The 17,178-nt window shown below is 47.6% G+C and overlaps 1 protein-coding gene across 1 annotated transcript in view; it reads right to left on the minus strand.

Moving 5' to 3' along the window:
- The window catches only part of LOC311106188 (uncharacterized protein), a gene marked incomplete at both ends in the record, with an annotated part of 166,262 nt that overhangs the window by 87,046 nt on the left and 62,038 nt on the right, over positions 1-17,178 (minus strand). The window contains one exon of the mRNA XM_084148501.1: positions 9,814-10,062. Within this exon, the coding sequence (XP_084004627.1) occupies positions 9,814-10,062 (249 nt within the window). The remainder of the gene's footprint in view (positions 1-9,813; positions 10,063-17,178) is intronic.

Genomic DNA, 17,178 nt, shown 5'->3' on the forward strand with positions numbered 1-17,178 from the left:
ACGGTGGACAGCCCACCTGAAGAGGTGTCTAAACGGTGGACAGTCAAACTGAAGATGTTTCTAAATGGTGGACAGCCCACCTGAAGCGGTGTCTAAACGGTGGACAGCCCACCTGAAGCGGTGTCTAAACGGTGGACAGCACACCTGAAGCGGTGTCTAAATGGTGGACAGCCCACCTGAAGAGGTGTCTAAATGGTGGACAGCCCACCTGAAGAGGTGTCTAAACGGTGGACAGCCCACCTGAAGCAGTGTCTAAATGGTGGACAGCCCACCTGAAGAGGTGTCTAAATGGTGGACAGCCCACCTGAAGCGGATTCTAAACGGTGGACAGCCCACCTGAAGAGGTTTCTAAACGGTGGACAGTCAAACTGAAGAGGTTTCTAAATGGTGGACAGCCCACCTGAAGAGGTATCTAAACAGTGGACAGTCAAACTGAAGAGGTTTCTAAACGGTGGACAGCCCACCTGAAGAGGTGTCTAAACGGTGGACAGCCCACCTGAAGAGGTGTCTAAATGGTGGACAGCCCACCTGAAGAGGTGTCTAAACGGTGGACAGTCAAACTGAAGAGGTTTCTAAACGGTGGACAGCCCACCTGAAGAGGTGTCTAAACGGTGGACAGCCCACCTGAAGAGGTGTCTAAATGGTGGACAGCCCACCTGAAGCGGTGTCTAAACGGTGGACAGCCCACCTGAAGCGGTGTCTAAATGGTGGACAGCCCACCCGAAGCGGTGTCTAAATGGTGGACAGCCCACCTGAAGAGGTGTCTAAACGGTGGACAGCCCACCTGAAGAGGTGTCTAAACGGTGGACAGCCCACCTGAAGAGGTGTCTAAATGGTGGACAGCCCACCTGAAGAGGTGTCTAAATGGTGGACAGCCCACCTGAAGAGGTGTCTAAATGGTGGACAGCCCACCTGAAGAGGTGTCTAAACGGTGGACAGCCCACCTGAAGCGGTGTCTAAATGGTGGACAGCCCACCTGAAGAGGTGTCTAAATGGTGGACAGCCCACCTGAAGAGGTGTCTAAATGGTGGACAGCCCACCTGAAGAGGTGTCTAAACGGTGGACAGCCCACCTGAAGAGGTGTCTAAATGGTGGACAGCCCACCTGAAGAGGTGTCTAAATGATGGACAGTCAAACTGAAGAGGTTTCTAAACGGTGGACAGCCCACCTGAAGAGGTGTCTAAACGGTGGACAGCCCACCTGAAGAGGTGTCTAAATGGTGGACAGCCCACCTGAAGCGGTGTCTAAACGGTGGACAGCCCACCTGAAGCGGTGTCTAAATGGTGGACAGCCCACCTGAAGCGGTGTCTAAACGGTGGACAGCCCACCTGAAGCGGTGTCTAAATGGTGGACAGCCCACCCGAAGCGGTGTCTAAATGGTGGACAGCCCACCTGAAGCGGTGTCTAAACGGTGGACAGCCCACCTGAAGAGGTGTCTAAACGGTGGACAGCCCACCTGAAGAGGTGTCTAAATGGTGGACAGCCCACCTGAAGAGGTGTCTAAATGGTGGACAGCCCACCTGAAGAGGTGTCTAAATGGTGGACAGCCCACCTGAAGAGGTGTCTAAACGGTGGACAGCCCACCTGAAGCGGTGTCTAAATGGTGGACAGCCCACCTGAAGAGGTGTCTAAATGGTGGACAGCCCACCTGAAGAGGTGTCTAAATGGTGGACAGCCCACCTGAAGAGGTGTCTAAACGGTGGACAGCCCACCTGAAGCGGTGTCTAAACGGTGGACAGCCCACCTGAAGCGGTGTCTAAACGGTTTACAGCCCACCTGAAGCGGTGTCTAAACGGTGGACAGCCCAACTGAAGCAGTGTATAAAAACCCGGCGGACAAAGGAGCCCCTCACACCGTCTCTGATTAGCAAACTGTCCCGGAGGACATGCAGCCACAAAGAAGAGACTCAGAACCAGACCCACTGAGACTGATGGTTCTGATGGCACTGGAGCCAAGGGTGGGTGGTGTGCGGCGTTTGTTGTGTACTCTCAATTTTTCTGGTCGAAAATGAGCCCAATGTCACTGTGACAGCGCCGCACTCCTCCGAGGGCACCGTAGACCAGGGGGGGACATGATCGTTCTGCCTCCCTCCACCATGGCCCAGCTTGCACACACACACATATATACACACACAGACACACACACAGCAGAGAGCACAGCACAGGCCTCATTACGACTGCGGCCCTGGCTAATGCCACAAGATCAATGACAGATCCTGCCTGCCTCTCTCTCTCCCTCTCTCTCTCTCCCTCCCTCCCCCTCTCTCTCTCCCTCTCTTTCTCTCCCTCCCTCCCCCCCTCTCTCTCTCTCCCTCTCTTTCTCTCCCTCCCTCCCCCTCTCTCTCTCTCTCCCTCTCTTTCTCTCCCTCTCTCCCTCTCTTTCTCTCCCTCTCTCCCCCTCTCTCTCTCTCTCCCTCTCTTTCTCTCCCTCCCTCCCCCTCTCTCTCTCCCGCTCTCTTTCTCTCCCTCCCTCCCCCTCTCTCTCTCCCTCTCTTTCTCACCTTTGCTCCCCCTCTCTTTCTTCCGCTCTTTTTTTCTCTCTCTCAAGTGCTGTTTCTGCCTCTCCACCTCGCTTACTGTCCCAGACTTCCTCCTTCTGTTTCTGCCTCTCCACCTCGCTTACTGTCCCAGACTTCCTCCTTCTGTTTCTGTCTCTCCACTTTTCTCTCAATGGTTCTCTCTCTCTTCATATACCTCTCCTACTCTGTCCCCTGGTGCATTCCTTTACCAAGCAATAGCCTCCAATATGTTCCTGCAGTCAACCCAACCCAACTCAACCCCACCTCCACCCCGCACCCAACCCCACTTCAGAGCAGAGAAAAATAGGCTGCCTCTGGTGAGCAGGATGCACATGGCTGAGTGGTCATCCATCACACCCTGCAGTGGCTACATGTCCATGATGCTCCACCCATACATCCTTGCAGGCTACATGACCATGATGCTCCACACCTACATAGCCCATTCCATTACTCAGAGAGTGGTAAAGGACAGTAAAAACAGCTTGTTAAAAGATGAGGGAGTGGTGAAACGTAAAACAAAACAACAGTGTCACATACCGTGCAGCTGAAAGATCAAAAGGTGAAATAATGGTGGCTTTCAAAACCTATGTAGCCTCGCCATTGGCCAGGCATGCTAATGCATTCAAATGATAATGCGTGGCGTGATAAATCAAAATGTCCGTCCCAAGACAGGACGGGTTAACTGCCCCCCCCCCCCCCCCCCCCCCCCCCCCCCCCTCATGCACAAATGTTCTGTGAAATAAATTGCAGGAGATGATTAGCTTGATGGGAGGATGGTCTGGAAGAGAGGATGGGAGATAGAAGGAGAGCAACATACTAGTGAGGTTACTGGGTCATACTGATAGTAAAGGAAAGGAAAGGGGGATACCTAGTCAGTACAGTGCTAGAATAAACACTCTTCATTAAGCACTGATGCACCCTCATACCGTATGGTTTCTCCTCAGAGGTAACTGAGAACAAACAAAAAACCCTTAAAGAAATGGGGCTAACCATTCAGTCGATAAATAGGCTCCCCAATGCACTTGAATGCACTGGAGTATAACGAAACTATTGACATGCCTTCAGAGAAAGCGTGCCCAAGACAATCCATCTTCACCAGTGCAGTTACCATGGGCTAATGTTGAGCACTCATTAGCTAGCCTCCTGAAACACAAAACACAGCGCAGCTCCAGCCATAAGCAGAGTGCCACTGCCTGCAACATCAGACAGCATTACATTGGGATGTGAGTCCTCAGGGTGAACAGTCAATACATGTCCTCTAACAAGGGAAGTAAGAGACCACTGTCTCATCCTGCCATGCTATGTGGGTCGAATAATGAATACGGAGTCATTTCTCCAGTCTAATGTCTTTATAAAGGTCCTGTAAGCAGTGCATTTGGAGGAAAGGATTACGTCTGCAAGGGAGGGAAGTATTTCTCCTTCAGCATGCTGCTGTGCTGTCAAACACGTCTCCTGCTGGATCTGGTGTCCCTCTGCTCAGCCAATGACAGAGCAGACGCAGTCGGCCATTGCTCACAGGGCACTTTTCTAAGGCCTTGTTAGTTTGCCCGCCAGGTGACCTGTAACTGAAACCCCCCAATCCAGCTGCCTCACAGGCTTCAATCGCTCACAGGGGTGATCTCTGGCTATTGATCCGCTCACGTGATCTGCAGATGGATCTTGACACACGATATGTCACCCTTTGATGGGTTTGTTCCCTAAACCGGAGAGGATGGGAAAATCCTATACAAAGGGACTGCCACTTGATATGCTTACTATACTTTTCTCTGCAAAACAGAATCAACTGAACATGTTGTTTTATACATGTACATAAATGTACTTTCTACAAAGGGTTGGTCAAAACAAGCATTATGATATAGCACGGGTAAACCTATGACGCAAAAATGGGCATCTTGTTTTCTGTTCCATCTGAGAAATCCCTGTGCATCCAGTGTCCCATCAGCTCAGCCAGCCAATTCATTAACTTGATCTCCACTGTAAAAAGCATCTAGATATTATTTCCCCTTACTTCTAGCCTAACATTTGGTTTGCAACTACGGGGGTTTGTACAAACATTGCTGTCTGTCTCTTGACATTTGCAACATTGTTTAAATATTGAAATTCGATTTCCACTGTCCTATTGAGAATTAACGTGTCAGGACGAGACGGACATATTTTCTCAGCCAGTAGAAATCATGAATCAGCATAATTTTTATGGATATATACAAAGAAATGTAAATAGAAAAACAGGTGAAATGAAATGCAGCTATTTTTCTGTTATTCTAGCTGACTGTGTTAGCTGTAGTTTGCTAGCTAGCAAGCAAGGGATAAGAATGTTGCCAGCCAGTCTAGATATAGAACAAAAATACTTAACAACTGGGTCGAGTCTCTGGCAACCTAGAATGAACGGCCAGCCGGCTTGGCTAGCAACCATAGATGTTTCGGGCTAGGCGTTTTCGTTGAGGGATGAAATAGTAGCCTATGAATACATTGATCAAAATAACATTTTTTATTTAGTTGGTAACCTGTTGTAAAAAAGCAATTGTACATGAGGTTGTGCAAAAAACTTTTTTAGCATGGCTGTGCTGATCTACGGTACTCGGGTCCACCTCGTACCTATAACCGCAGCACAGCTGTGCTAAAACAGCCGTTTAGCACGCCCTCTCAAGTACAATTGCTTTAGTATATGCATGAGCACATGTCTGTACGCCCACACAAACACTCTCATTACAAATCACATATGGATCACTTGTCAAATGTTTCTCATCAATCACTAGCCAACTGGCCGTGAAAGAGGAGACTTCAGAGACAGGCATTGATTTCAAGCAAATCTGCCGGGACGTCTCCTGTCTCTCTCTGCACTGTGCGGTGCAGTATACCTTTCCAACGTTAATGAGCAGCCGTCTTCCTTCTCCGCAGAGTGAGACGTTCTCTTTCATGCCATCTGTCAGGAAACACCAGCGATTCATTACCAGAGAAGAATAAAGTAATCTGACGGTTTAGCCAGCTATTTGAAGACAGAATATGATGTCCCGTAATCCCTTTCTGAGCAGCCGTAAGCCTTGCCGTTATCACCGCCTTTAAACACATTAACTCAGGCTCTAATTCTGTACATGACGCTATAGAGGCTTGGAGGAAAAAGCATGCTAACTGACGTCAATATAATTGAATTGGGCAAAAGGAGGAATACGGAGTCTCCGTGCATTTTAAACAATCAACATTAGCCTGTAATAAGCAAAACAGCCTTGAGGTGAATGCATTTCCGTGCTTTAACAAACATCCCCATAACACACTAGGAAGATGCAATCTAAAGAAACACATGATGCACACATGCACACACACACACATAAACACACACATTAACACACAGGATTCTCTAGTAATGAGTGAGCAGGTGAAAGAGAGGTAGGCCTTGTTTTACTGATGAGCATCATGTGGGAGGGAGGTAAAGTAGAAACAAGCAGCCTCGCACCACACTACCCCCAGCTGCAGTAGGATCCCTCCGTCCACACTGCTGCAGCCTAATGTCCCCTCCCTGAGCAGGAGCTTTTAGTGGAATTAATAACTTATGGACTAAAGGAAACATGGTAAATACTCCACTAACGGCCGGGGTGACCGAACAGGAAAACGCTGCTGCTGCACCATGTTATACTCAGGTTCACTGAAATACAGCAGTCAAAGGTAGCAGTCATACAGGGAACACTCTGAAGCAACACTATAAGACCATGTACTGTTTCATATCCCATCACCAAACAGGAAGCGCACAAGCATCAATCATGTTGATCTGAAGAGATGAGCGAGGGTCACATTGACGAGGGAGGGCCACAGGAGAAGGGAGGAGGGGAGAGGGGATGGAGGGGGAGTGAATCCCACCAGACAGGACTGCTTGTGCATTCTGTTTGCAGCCAGAGGGTATGAGACGCTTGGTGTTTGCTGAGACTGCCGATTACTTCTCAGCCCTACACTCAGCCCAGTGCTCCACCACGGCAGGATACACTTAATTGCCTCATTAGCAAAGGGGCTAGTGACAAGTCGGCTCCTCCACATTGTTCAACGTCAAGAGTGCATCCATGAGGAAAGATCAGTAGAGTAAATAACGTCTTCTCCTCTACATAGAGAAAATGTTTGTTTTTTAAATTGGGTCCAGTAACCAAGGAGATGAGGCATGTCCTTATGCTCTCCTCGCAAACAAAGAATAGACCATCCATTTAATAACATTTTCCTTTTCTATATTCTAACCCCAAGCAATTTTTTTGTAATGTATAACATAGCATACAGTTGATGGTACAGTACCTCCCATCACTGTACTTTTTGAGCTTGGACTAGTCTAGAATACCAACTTTAATTATTTTAAGAGCTTGATTTTGCAATGTTGCTATTCCTCCTCCACAGCAACTCTGGACCCCGGATGGCAAATCATGCCAAATGCTAACACTCCAGATTTCCCTTTCTGAAGTGATGTGTACTGTTAAAAACCTCACATTGAATATCAAGAAGACAAGCCCATCATGTTCTATTTGCTCCCAACTGAACAAATATTTGAAAAGGAACATCTCATTCACAAGCGAACTGTCCAGCACCAGCATGGAATATATTGAAATGTGACACTTTTGACAAAAACACAAAACCATGACAAGCATTTTAAACACAGTCCTAAGCCCAGTGCCTTGTCTGGTGGCATAGTGAGCTACAGTTAGCCTGTCAGGCTGCAAGAGGACCAAGGTAAAGAATCCAGGAGAGACACAGGAGAGGCAGAAGATGACTAAACAATGGATAGAAAATGGTAGCATCTGCAGGAAATGTAACTAGGAGCTTAGTCCATCTAGGAACAGGGAAGTAGATGGCATTAATTTGCCACTCCCCAGGGTACTGGAAGCCTGCTCAGACGCACGAGTACAACCGTACCATGAGCCTCACGGTCTCAGGGCAGGAGTAGTGTGTGTGTGAGAGAGAGAGAGAGTGTGAGTGTGTATTTCAGGCATGCAGAATAACTACCCCATTCTATTATAATAATATGCCATTTAGCAGATGCTTTTATCCAAAGCAACTTACAGTCATGTGTGCATACATTTTTACGCACTACCCTGGCGTTACAAGCACCATGCTCTACCAATTGAGCTACAGAGGACCACAGTTATCAGAGCACAGACCGTGGTGCTTCTGCCACCTCAGTCACGGGGAAACACAATATGCCCTCTTTGGAAAGACAATATCCAAAACCTTGTAAGGTGAAAATGTAATGCTCGTATGTGTTTGGGCTGTATATTACATCGCTATTGCTGCACGGCACTCTGCGACATGGTGGATAACATCAAACCATTGAGCTACACATCTGCATGGGCAGTATAGCGGAAAGGCTCCATTTCATCATCAAGTCAAGTCTAACGACTCGTAAAAATAAAGGTGGTGATGCCATCTGTTCTGGAACAGTTTCACAGGAAGGGGAGAAAAAAATAGATTTTTCAGCAGGGAGGGCAATCTACTGTACACTCACCACGGTCTAAGCCAGGGGTGTCAAATATACATAAAACAAAATATATATATATATATAAAACAGTATGCAAAGTATGTTAAATATACTTTAAAATGACTAAAACCAAATTGAAACTGTGTAGTAATGATAATGGACCTACATTCATAACATTTCTTGATTGTGTCCAACTCGCTAATAATCACCGAAATGAAAGCTAGACAGTCAGGGAGCATCGGAAATTCCAAAAACGACAGATAGTGTCACGCCTTGACCTAGAGAACTCTTGTTGGTTGGGTCAGGGTGTGAGTTTCAGTTTGAGATCTATGTGATCATATTCTATGTTGGAGATCTAGTATGTGTATGTCTAGGTTTGGCCGGGTGTGATTCCCAATCAGAGGCAGCTGTCGCTCGTTGTCTCTGATTGGGAATCATACTTAGGTAGCCTGGTTGCCTACCTTAGTTGTGGGATCATGTGTTCCTGATAGGCTTGTGGTGTTAGCCCTTAGGACCTTCACGGTTACGTTGCTTTTGTTGTTTTGTCGAGTGTTTATTTGTTCTAATAAACATGTACGCATACCACGCTGCACCTTGGTCTGACCCGTCGCTCAACGAACGTGACAGAAGATCCCACCGTAAAAGGACCAAGCAGCGTGCCCAGAAGGAGCAAAACACCTGGGACTCAATGGGAGGTAACCTTACATTTACATTTACATTTTAGTCATTTAGCAGACGCTCTTATCCAGAGCGACTTACAGTTAGTGAATACATATTTTTTTTATACTGGCCCCCCGTGGGAATCGAACCCACAACCCTGGCGTTGCAAACGCCATGCTCTATCAACTGAGCTACATCCCTGCCGGCCATTCCCTCCCCTACCCTGGACGACGCTGGGCCAATTGTGCGCCGCCCATGAGTCTCCTGGTCGCGGCCGGCAGCGACAGAGCCTGGATTCGAACCAGGATCTCTAGTAGCACAGTTAGCACTAGCGATGCAGTGCCTTAGACCACTGCGCCACTTGGTAGATGTCCTCCTCGGTTGGGGGAAAATTACTGAGGAGGAGGCCATCCGTTACCGGGAGGTAATGAAGGAGAGTGTAGCCGATAAAGGACCCTGGGCGAAGGAGGAAGCCCTGGTAGGAGAGGATCAACGGCGACATCAACGGTGCCGGCCGAAGAGGAAGCCCGAGAGGCAGCCCAAATAAAACATTTTGGGGGGGGGGCTAAAGGAGTGGTCGGGGATCGAGAGAGAAGAGCCCCGACCATTGCACCCGTGGGGGTTCCAGGTGGAGTCCCTACAACCATGAAAGCAGGAATGGGAGCAGTTTTACACAGAGGAGTCGGAGGAAGACGACGACGATGAATTTCTGTTCCCTCACTCGTGGGGGCTCCCGGAGGAGTCCTCACTGGAGGGGGATTGGCGGTGGCGAGAGAAGGACTGGAACAGTCGTGGATCTCCAACGCCAGTTCCCAGCCCGGTACGCCCCGTTCCTGCTCCTCGCACCAAGCCAGTGGTGCGTGTTCCCAGTCCGGCGCGGCCGTGCCTGCTCCCCGCACCAAGCCAGTGGTGCGTGTTCCCAGTCCAGCGCGGCCCGTGCCTGCTCCTCGCACCAAGCCAGTGGTGCGTGTTCCCAGTCCGGCACGGCCCGTTCCAGGACAGAAACACGCACCTAAAATGGAGTCAGCAGGTATAGTCGGTCCGTCCGGATCGTTGGAGGAATGTATCCAACGGCAGGCGAGCAGGATCCAGGCTCTCGGCAGCGCAATGGTGCGCGTGGTGAGTACATTGGAGCGATGGGAGAGAGGTGGCGTTTCTACACCTCATCCAACCACACAACTCACCCGACCTCCAGCGACGGTCCCCTGCAGGGAGCACTTTAGCGTGTCGGTGCCCAGTCTGGGGCTGGCAACCAGCCCAACTACAGGGTTGGAAACCACCTCTGCATCGGTGCCCAGGGTGGGCACGACGTACAGCCCCGTTTTGGAGAAGGAGCTCCTAAACGTGTCAGTGCCCAGTCTGGGGCCGGCAACCAGTCCTACTACAGGGCTGGAATTTTCCTCTGCGTTGGTGCCCAGGCTGGGCACGGCGTTTAGTCCTGCTCCAGAGATGGAGATGGATACGGGTCCGGAAGTTTGCTCTACTCCGGAGCCAGAGCAGTCCGCTCCACCGGAGCCTAGTCCGGCTTCGGTCAGCTGCTCCAGTCCAGGGCCAGAGCAGTCCGCTCCACCAGTGCCAAGTCCAGCTCCGGTCAGCTGCTCCACTCCGGAGCCAGAGCAGTCCGCTCCACCGGTGCCAAGTCCAGCTCTGGTCAGCGGCTCCACTCCGGATCTAGAGCAGTCCGCTCCACCGGTGCCTAGTCCAGCTCCGGTCAATGGCTCCACTGCGGAGCCAGAGTAGTTCGCTCCACTGGTGTCCAGTCCAGCTCCGGTCAGTGGCTCCACTCCGGAGCCAGAGCAGTCCGCTCCGCCGGTGCCAAGTCCAGCTCCGGTCAGCGGCTCCACTCTGGAGCCAAAGCAGTCCGCTCTACCGGTGCCCAGTCCAGCTCCGGTCATCGGCTCCACTCCGGAGCCAGAGCAGTCCGCTCCACCGGTTTTTAATCCAGCTCCGGTCAGCGGCTCCACTCCGGAGCTAGAGTAGTCCGCTCCACCGGGATCTAGTTCAGCTCCGGTCAGCGGCTCCACTCCGGAGCCAGGGCAGTCCGCTCCACCGGGGTCCAGTTCAGCTCTGGTCAGCGGTTCCACTCCAGGCCCAGACGTCAGCCCCACTCCAGGGTCGGGGCCTCCCACACCAGGGTCCAGACAGGGCTTGGTGCATCGTGGGAGGAAGGAGAGGGGAAGCATCGCGCCGAGGTCCAGACCAGACCAGGGGTGCAACGGGGAGGCAGAGAGGGAGAGGTCGTCACGCCCGGAGCCAGAGCCGCCTCCGAGGCTAATGACGGCCGGAGTCCGCACCTTTGGGGGGGGGGGGGGGGGGGGGTACTGTCATGCCCTGACCTAGAGAACTCTTGTTGGTTGGGTCAGGGTGTGAGTTTCAGTTGGAGATCTATGTGATCATATTCTATGTTGGAGATCTAGTATGTGTATGTCTAGGTTTGGCCGGGTGTGATTCCCAATCAGAGGCAGCTGTCGCTCGTTGTCTCTGATTGGGGATCATACTTAGGTAGCCTGGTTGCCTACCTTAGTTGTGGGATCATGTGTTCCTGATAGGCTTGTGGTGTTAGCCCTTAGGATCTTCACGATTACGTTGCTTTTGTTGTTTTGTCGAGTGTTTATCAATCAATCAATCAATTTTATTTTATATAGCCCTTCTTACATCAGCTAATATCTCGAAGTGCTGTACAGAAACCCAGCCTAAAACCCCAAACAGCTAGTAATGCAGGTGTAGAAGCACGGTGGCTAGGAAAAACTCCCTAGAAAGGCCAAAACCTAGGAAGAAACCTAGAGAGGAACCAGGCTATGAGGGGTGGCCAGTCCTCTTCTGGCTGTGCCGGGTGGAGATTATAACAGAACCATGCCAAGATGTTCAAAAATGTTCATAAGTGACAAGCATGGTCAAATAATAATCAGGAATAAATCTCAGTTGGCTTTTCATAGCCGATCATTAAGAGTTGAAAACAGCAGGTCTGGGACAGGTAGGGGTTCCATAACCGCAGGCAGAACAGTTGAAACTGGAATAGCAGCAAGGCCAGGCGGACTGGGTTTATTTGTTCTAATAAACATGTACGCATACCACGCTGCACCTTGGTCTGACCCGTCTCTTAACGAACGTGACAGATAGAGGACAATTTTTTACAAATTGTTACGGCGAGGAAATATAACCCATTTTAAGTGTGGCCCTCCAGACCTCATTGAAGACTGAATGTAGCCCCCGGGGCAAAATTAGTTTGACACCCCTGGTCTAAGCACCTGAATGTGACTTAATCTTCCATACAAACATAAACTTCTTCCATTGAGTGCATCTCGCCTCTCAGAGTTTAAAGGTTGAGCCACCATTAGTGTGACACACTGCAGGCTATCGTAATCAGCAGCATTACACACTTAATTGCAGGCAGCCTAGCGATTGATCAGCGATATCCAGTTTACAATGTTTTTGCTGTGGTATGAACAGCCAAATAAATGCCAGGCATTGTGGCTCGATAATTAAACCATCCATCATGATGCCTCTAGTACAGGATAACAGCAAGCCACTACAGTGGGACCTAAATATTGCATTCTACAGCTACTAGTACTGAATAGCAATAAAAGATCTGCAGTCGTGATGACCAATGCATTTATCCTTAGTTAAAAATCAGCGTCAGTATATGTGTTTATCATATAAAGCCTTTTCATGATTCTAATAAAATAATTGCAACCTATCTGAATTACAGGAAGTTATGTCAATTAATTACAGATATAAAACAAAAGTATTGCACCATGAACAAGCCTCGGATTTTAAAACCCCTCCAAATCAAATAGGGACTTGGACTCAGGTAAGAAGACAGGTGGTCCTCAAGGTGTTGTTGCTACCTGCAGGTTAATCATTCCTTCTTCCTACTTTTAAATGCACTAATCACTGGCCACCAAATTCCCCCTGCAAACACCATCCATCTTTGGATCTTATACAGATGGAGTGGTGACGTCCAATGGGGGTGAAGATGAATGCAAGAAGAACAGGAGGCCTCTGCTGATTACTGGCACTAATGCTTGGGGGAGAGCAACAAGAGGGAAATGGAGTGAGACAATGGAGCAAAACACCTAATGGAGTGGCCTGCTAGCAGAGCTAATAGACTGTTTCAAATTGAAAGGAACAGCGTCTAAAGAGTGAGACGTGGAACATTTCCCCCGTTCTCTCAGTTGGCTCCCATTCTACAAGAAGAGAGAGAGAAAAAAACAACAGGGTTGTCATTGCCTTGTGAAACATGCTTTTGCATCATGGGTTGATAAAAAAAAAATCTGAAATCAATTTCAGTAATTAAATTACTGCTTAATGTCATATGTGGGAGTCAAGCCTTAGTGAATTAGCGTTGCTGTCCTGATGCGAGGGAAGTATGTTCAGAGATTCTCCTGCTTGACTGTGTGAAGAATCATGTCTTTGGGCTTCATAGATCATAGAGCAGGGTTTCCCAACTGGCGGTCCGTGGGCAAAAGGTTTTATTTGGCCTCCCCAAGTTTTGTGAGCCAAATAAATTAAAGGATTAATTTTCATTTTTTTGTTAGACATAAAAAACTGTAAAAACACCAGGAAAACAGCTCCAAGGGATTTTAATTTGGGAAATCTGTTCCCAAGTATTTCTACCAGTGGAATAATAATGGCCGGAACGGAGCAAATGGAATGGCAACAAACACCTGGAATCCATGTGATTGATGTATTTGATACCATTCCACTAATTCCGCTCCAGTCACAACCACCAGCCCGTTCTCCCCAATTAAGGTGCCATCGACCTCCTGTGATTGCAGAGAGGCACGTGATTATATTCAAAAGTAAGCAAGGTTTGAAATGATTATGTTTTAGTCAAATATTATATCTGTTTGGGCTTCTTGTGATCAATTTGCAGTCTACAAATTATTGTAATTATGTTCCGCCACCCGACCAACCGCTCAAGAAAAGATTGGCCCGCGGCTGAATCTAGTTGATGATCACTGTCATAGAGTGCTTTATAGTGAGAACCTATCCCTCTGAGAGCAATATTCCCAAATTATTCAGATCCTCAGTCATATCATGCCTTTTGAACATCAAAGCCTCTATTTGGACATAATAATCAATTAGTCCCTCCAGGATTTCTTTTGCAAAATCAGCAATACCCTGCATATTATGCGAGGGCTTGCAAATTTGACCTATCACATAAAACAGTCAAATCACAATTCATCATCTCAGCCTTGCAGCGTGATCACCTCAGCTCAAGCTAATGGGCGGTCCAGGCGACAGCGGACTAGAGCGTTACACACAGAGGAAACACTCCCTACAGCCTCTGAGAAAAATAATGTTTGGCCAATTTCAGCTATGGAACGAACGTACAGAATGACAATTCCATTATTTTCAATGGAGGCAAACCACATATAAAATATATTGTAATGCACTTGTTATTCTTCTCATGTCATTGATGTAAACTGTATGCTAAGATGCTTGAAATTGAAAGACACCTTTGCGACAGGGATTTTCTTTAGGGTTGAAGCCTCTCTGAAAACAGATATTAATGGTTTCCAAAGAGCGAACACAGATCAAAAGCAACTTCTGCTATGAGTAGACAAGCGGGCCAGTCTTATTCTGGGCTGCCAGTTTTCGCTTAGGTAGAGCATGCTTGAGAGAAGCAAAACAGAGCTGTGAGCTTGGAATGATCAATCTCTATTCACTTGGCAGTAGGTATCCATTGAAAGATGTGGTTGAAGTCCAACAGTGTCAATCATTGATGTGCAACAGTATCATACCAGGTGATCTGAAAAACTACGATCAGTCAATGGGAAATATCATTATACTCTTGGGTAAAGTATTTATTTTTAGGGCAATATTGGTATAAATGTTACAAATAGGGAGTTTCAGGACCCCCGTAAGACATCATAGTAAAATGGAGGGATGTATTCCAAAAGGAAATAACAAAATGGCCTTATACTGGGAAAGATGGGTTCATCTCTGGACATCGGAGGGTTGGCGTTAAGATCAGAATGAATGGTGGATTGGTCGCTGTGGGTGAAAATCCGGCACTTGCAGAAAGAGTAAATTAGGAATATATGTACCGTACATGTGAGTGAAAATAGCTGTAAGTAGCAGTAGAAGTATTGTTGTCCGTTAGTTTACTCCAATCAGGGTAGGGATGGTAGGGCAGGGGGAAAAAGTATAAAGAAATACATATTTAAAAAATAACGGGGATTAGAAATGATGCAAACAATTAAATTGATAGAACCCACAATCTATCTACAATATCAAAATGTCATACCGGGACTTTAGTGAGGTGAATCAATGCAAGGCAGCACCATGCCCTTTGTAGTTCAGGGCAAAAAACATCAGCATTTGTCTTGTCATTTGTTCACCCTCAGATCTCTGCATTCTTATAAAACAATCAAAGAGACCCTCATCAAACTGTTTATGTTCACTAGCGTCAAAGCTTTCCTGAAAAGAAGCAATAATTGTCCCCGATCCATTGACTTTCATGGTTATTTACCCCAGCAAATAATGCAGAAATCCTAACTTTTGCTTGTAAATGACCATGGCGGCAGAGATTAGAGAAAGCGGCAGGACACTCTGCTGTTTGAACGTAAAATGGAAGGTCTGCAATGCTTGATAGATATCATAGAAAGAAGAGCTTGGTGTACCAGAATGAACATAGCCTACTGTACTATACATGTGGCTTGAGTTAACGTGAATCTGAGCCTCTCCAGAACATCTGTCAAAAGTTAGCTGTACAGTGAAATAGGCAGTTCCTGTTCACGTGTTCCAAAATAATCTGGAAGTCATTTTGTCAGTAAAGGTTTAAAAGAGGCTGAGATTTATAGGTCAGAAAACAACACAAACCCAGTTCTGTCCAGATGTTTGTGGCCCACGTCAATGCTACATAATATTTCAAACAAAAACATACTGTATTTTGAGTCAGACCTCTTGAAAAGACTATCAATGGTGAAATAGATGCCCAATGTCAATGTAGTGTATTGATGCAAATAAGATGAAGGTGACAGACACTAGAAGGTAAAGTAGGCAGGATTTAGAAAAGAGAGAGGAAATCTGTCATGCTGAAATGTACATTTTCATCTCGCCAGAATGACCTTCACTTGTACAGAGGATGTCTTTGGCTGTTAAAAATACACACAGTAAAAAGAACAGGTATAAAACAGGCACTATTTCACCTAAAGTCTCTCTCATTCAAAACACAGAACTAGGGCCTGGATTCAATCAGATCGAGCGCTAACCAGCTTTGGCCGGATCCACATACAGTGCATTTGGAAAGTATTTAGACCCCTTGACTTTTTCCACATTTTGTTACATTACAGCTGTATTCTAAAATTGATTAAATAGTTTTTTCCCGTAATCAATCTACACACAATACCCCATAATGACAAAGCAAAAACAGGTTTTTAGAAATTTTAGCAAATGTATTTAAAATAAACAACTGAAATATCACATTTACAAAAGTATTCAGACCTTTTACTCAGTACTTTGTTGAATCACCTTTGGCAGCGATTACAGCCTTGAGTCTTCTTGGGTATGACCCTACAAGCTTGGCACACCTGTATTTGGGGAGTTTCTCCCATTCTTCTCTGCAGATCCTTTCAAGCTCTGTCAGGTTGGATGTGGAGCGTCGCTGCACAGCTATTTTCAGGTATCTCCAGAGAGTGTTCGATTGGGGTCGAGTCCGGGCTCTGGCTGGGCCACTCAAAGGCATTCAAAGACTTGTCCAGAAGCCACTCCTGCATTGTCTTGGCTGTGTGCTTAGGGTCGTTGTCCTGTTGGAAGGTGAACCGTCGCCCCAGTCTGAGCGCTGTGGAGCAGGTTTTCATCAAGGATCTCTCTGTACTTTGCTCCGTTCATCTTTCCCTCAATCCTGACTAGTCTCCCAGTCCATGCCGCTGAAAAACATCCCCATAGCATGATGCTGCCACCACCATGCTTCACCGTAGGGATGGTGCCAGGTTTCTTCCAGATGTGACGTTTGGCATTCAGGCCAAAGAGTTCAATCTTGGTTTTATCAGACCAGAGAATCTTGTTTCACATGGTCTAAGAGCCCTTTAGGTGCCTTTTGGCAAACTCCAAGCAGGCTGTCATGTGCCTTTTACTGAGGAGTGGCTTCCGTCTGGCCACTCTACCATAAAGGCCTGATTGGTGGAGTGCTGCAGAGATGCACTCCTCAGTTCAATGTGTCAAATCGGAGGGCCTGTTGTCTGGACCTATGGCAGTCTCTATGGGGGTGCCACAGGGTTCAATTCTTGGGCCGACTCTTTTCTCCGTGTATATCAATGATGTCGCTCTTGCTGCTGGTGACTCTCAGATCCACCTCTACGCAGACGACACCATTTTGTATACATCTGGCCCTTCATTGGACACTGTGTTAACCAACCTCCAAACGAGCTTCAATGCCATACAACACTCCTTCAGTAGCCTCCAACTGCTCTTAAACACTAGTAAAACTAAATGCATGCTCTTCAATCGAACGCTGCTGGCACCCGCCCACCCGACTAGAATCACTACTCTCGACGGGTCTGACCTAGAGTATGTGGACAACTACAAATACCTAGGTGTCTGGTTA

Source organism: Coregonus lavaretus (genome assembly GCF_964263955.1).
Source record: "Coregonus lavaretus genome assembly, chromosome: 30".
NCBI classification, from domain to species: Eukaryota; Metazoa; Chordata; class Actinopteri; order Salmoniformes; family Salmonidae; genus Coregonus; species Coregonus lavaretus.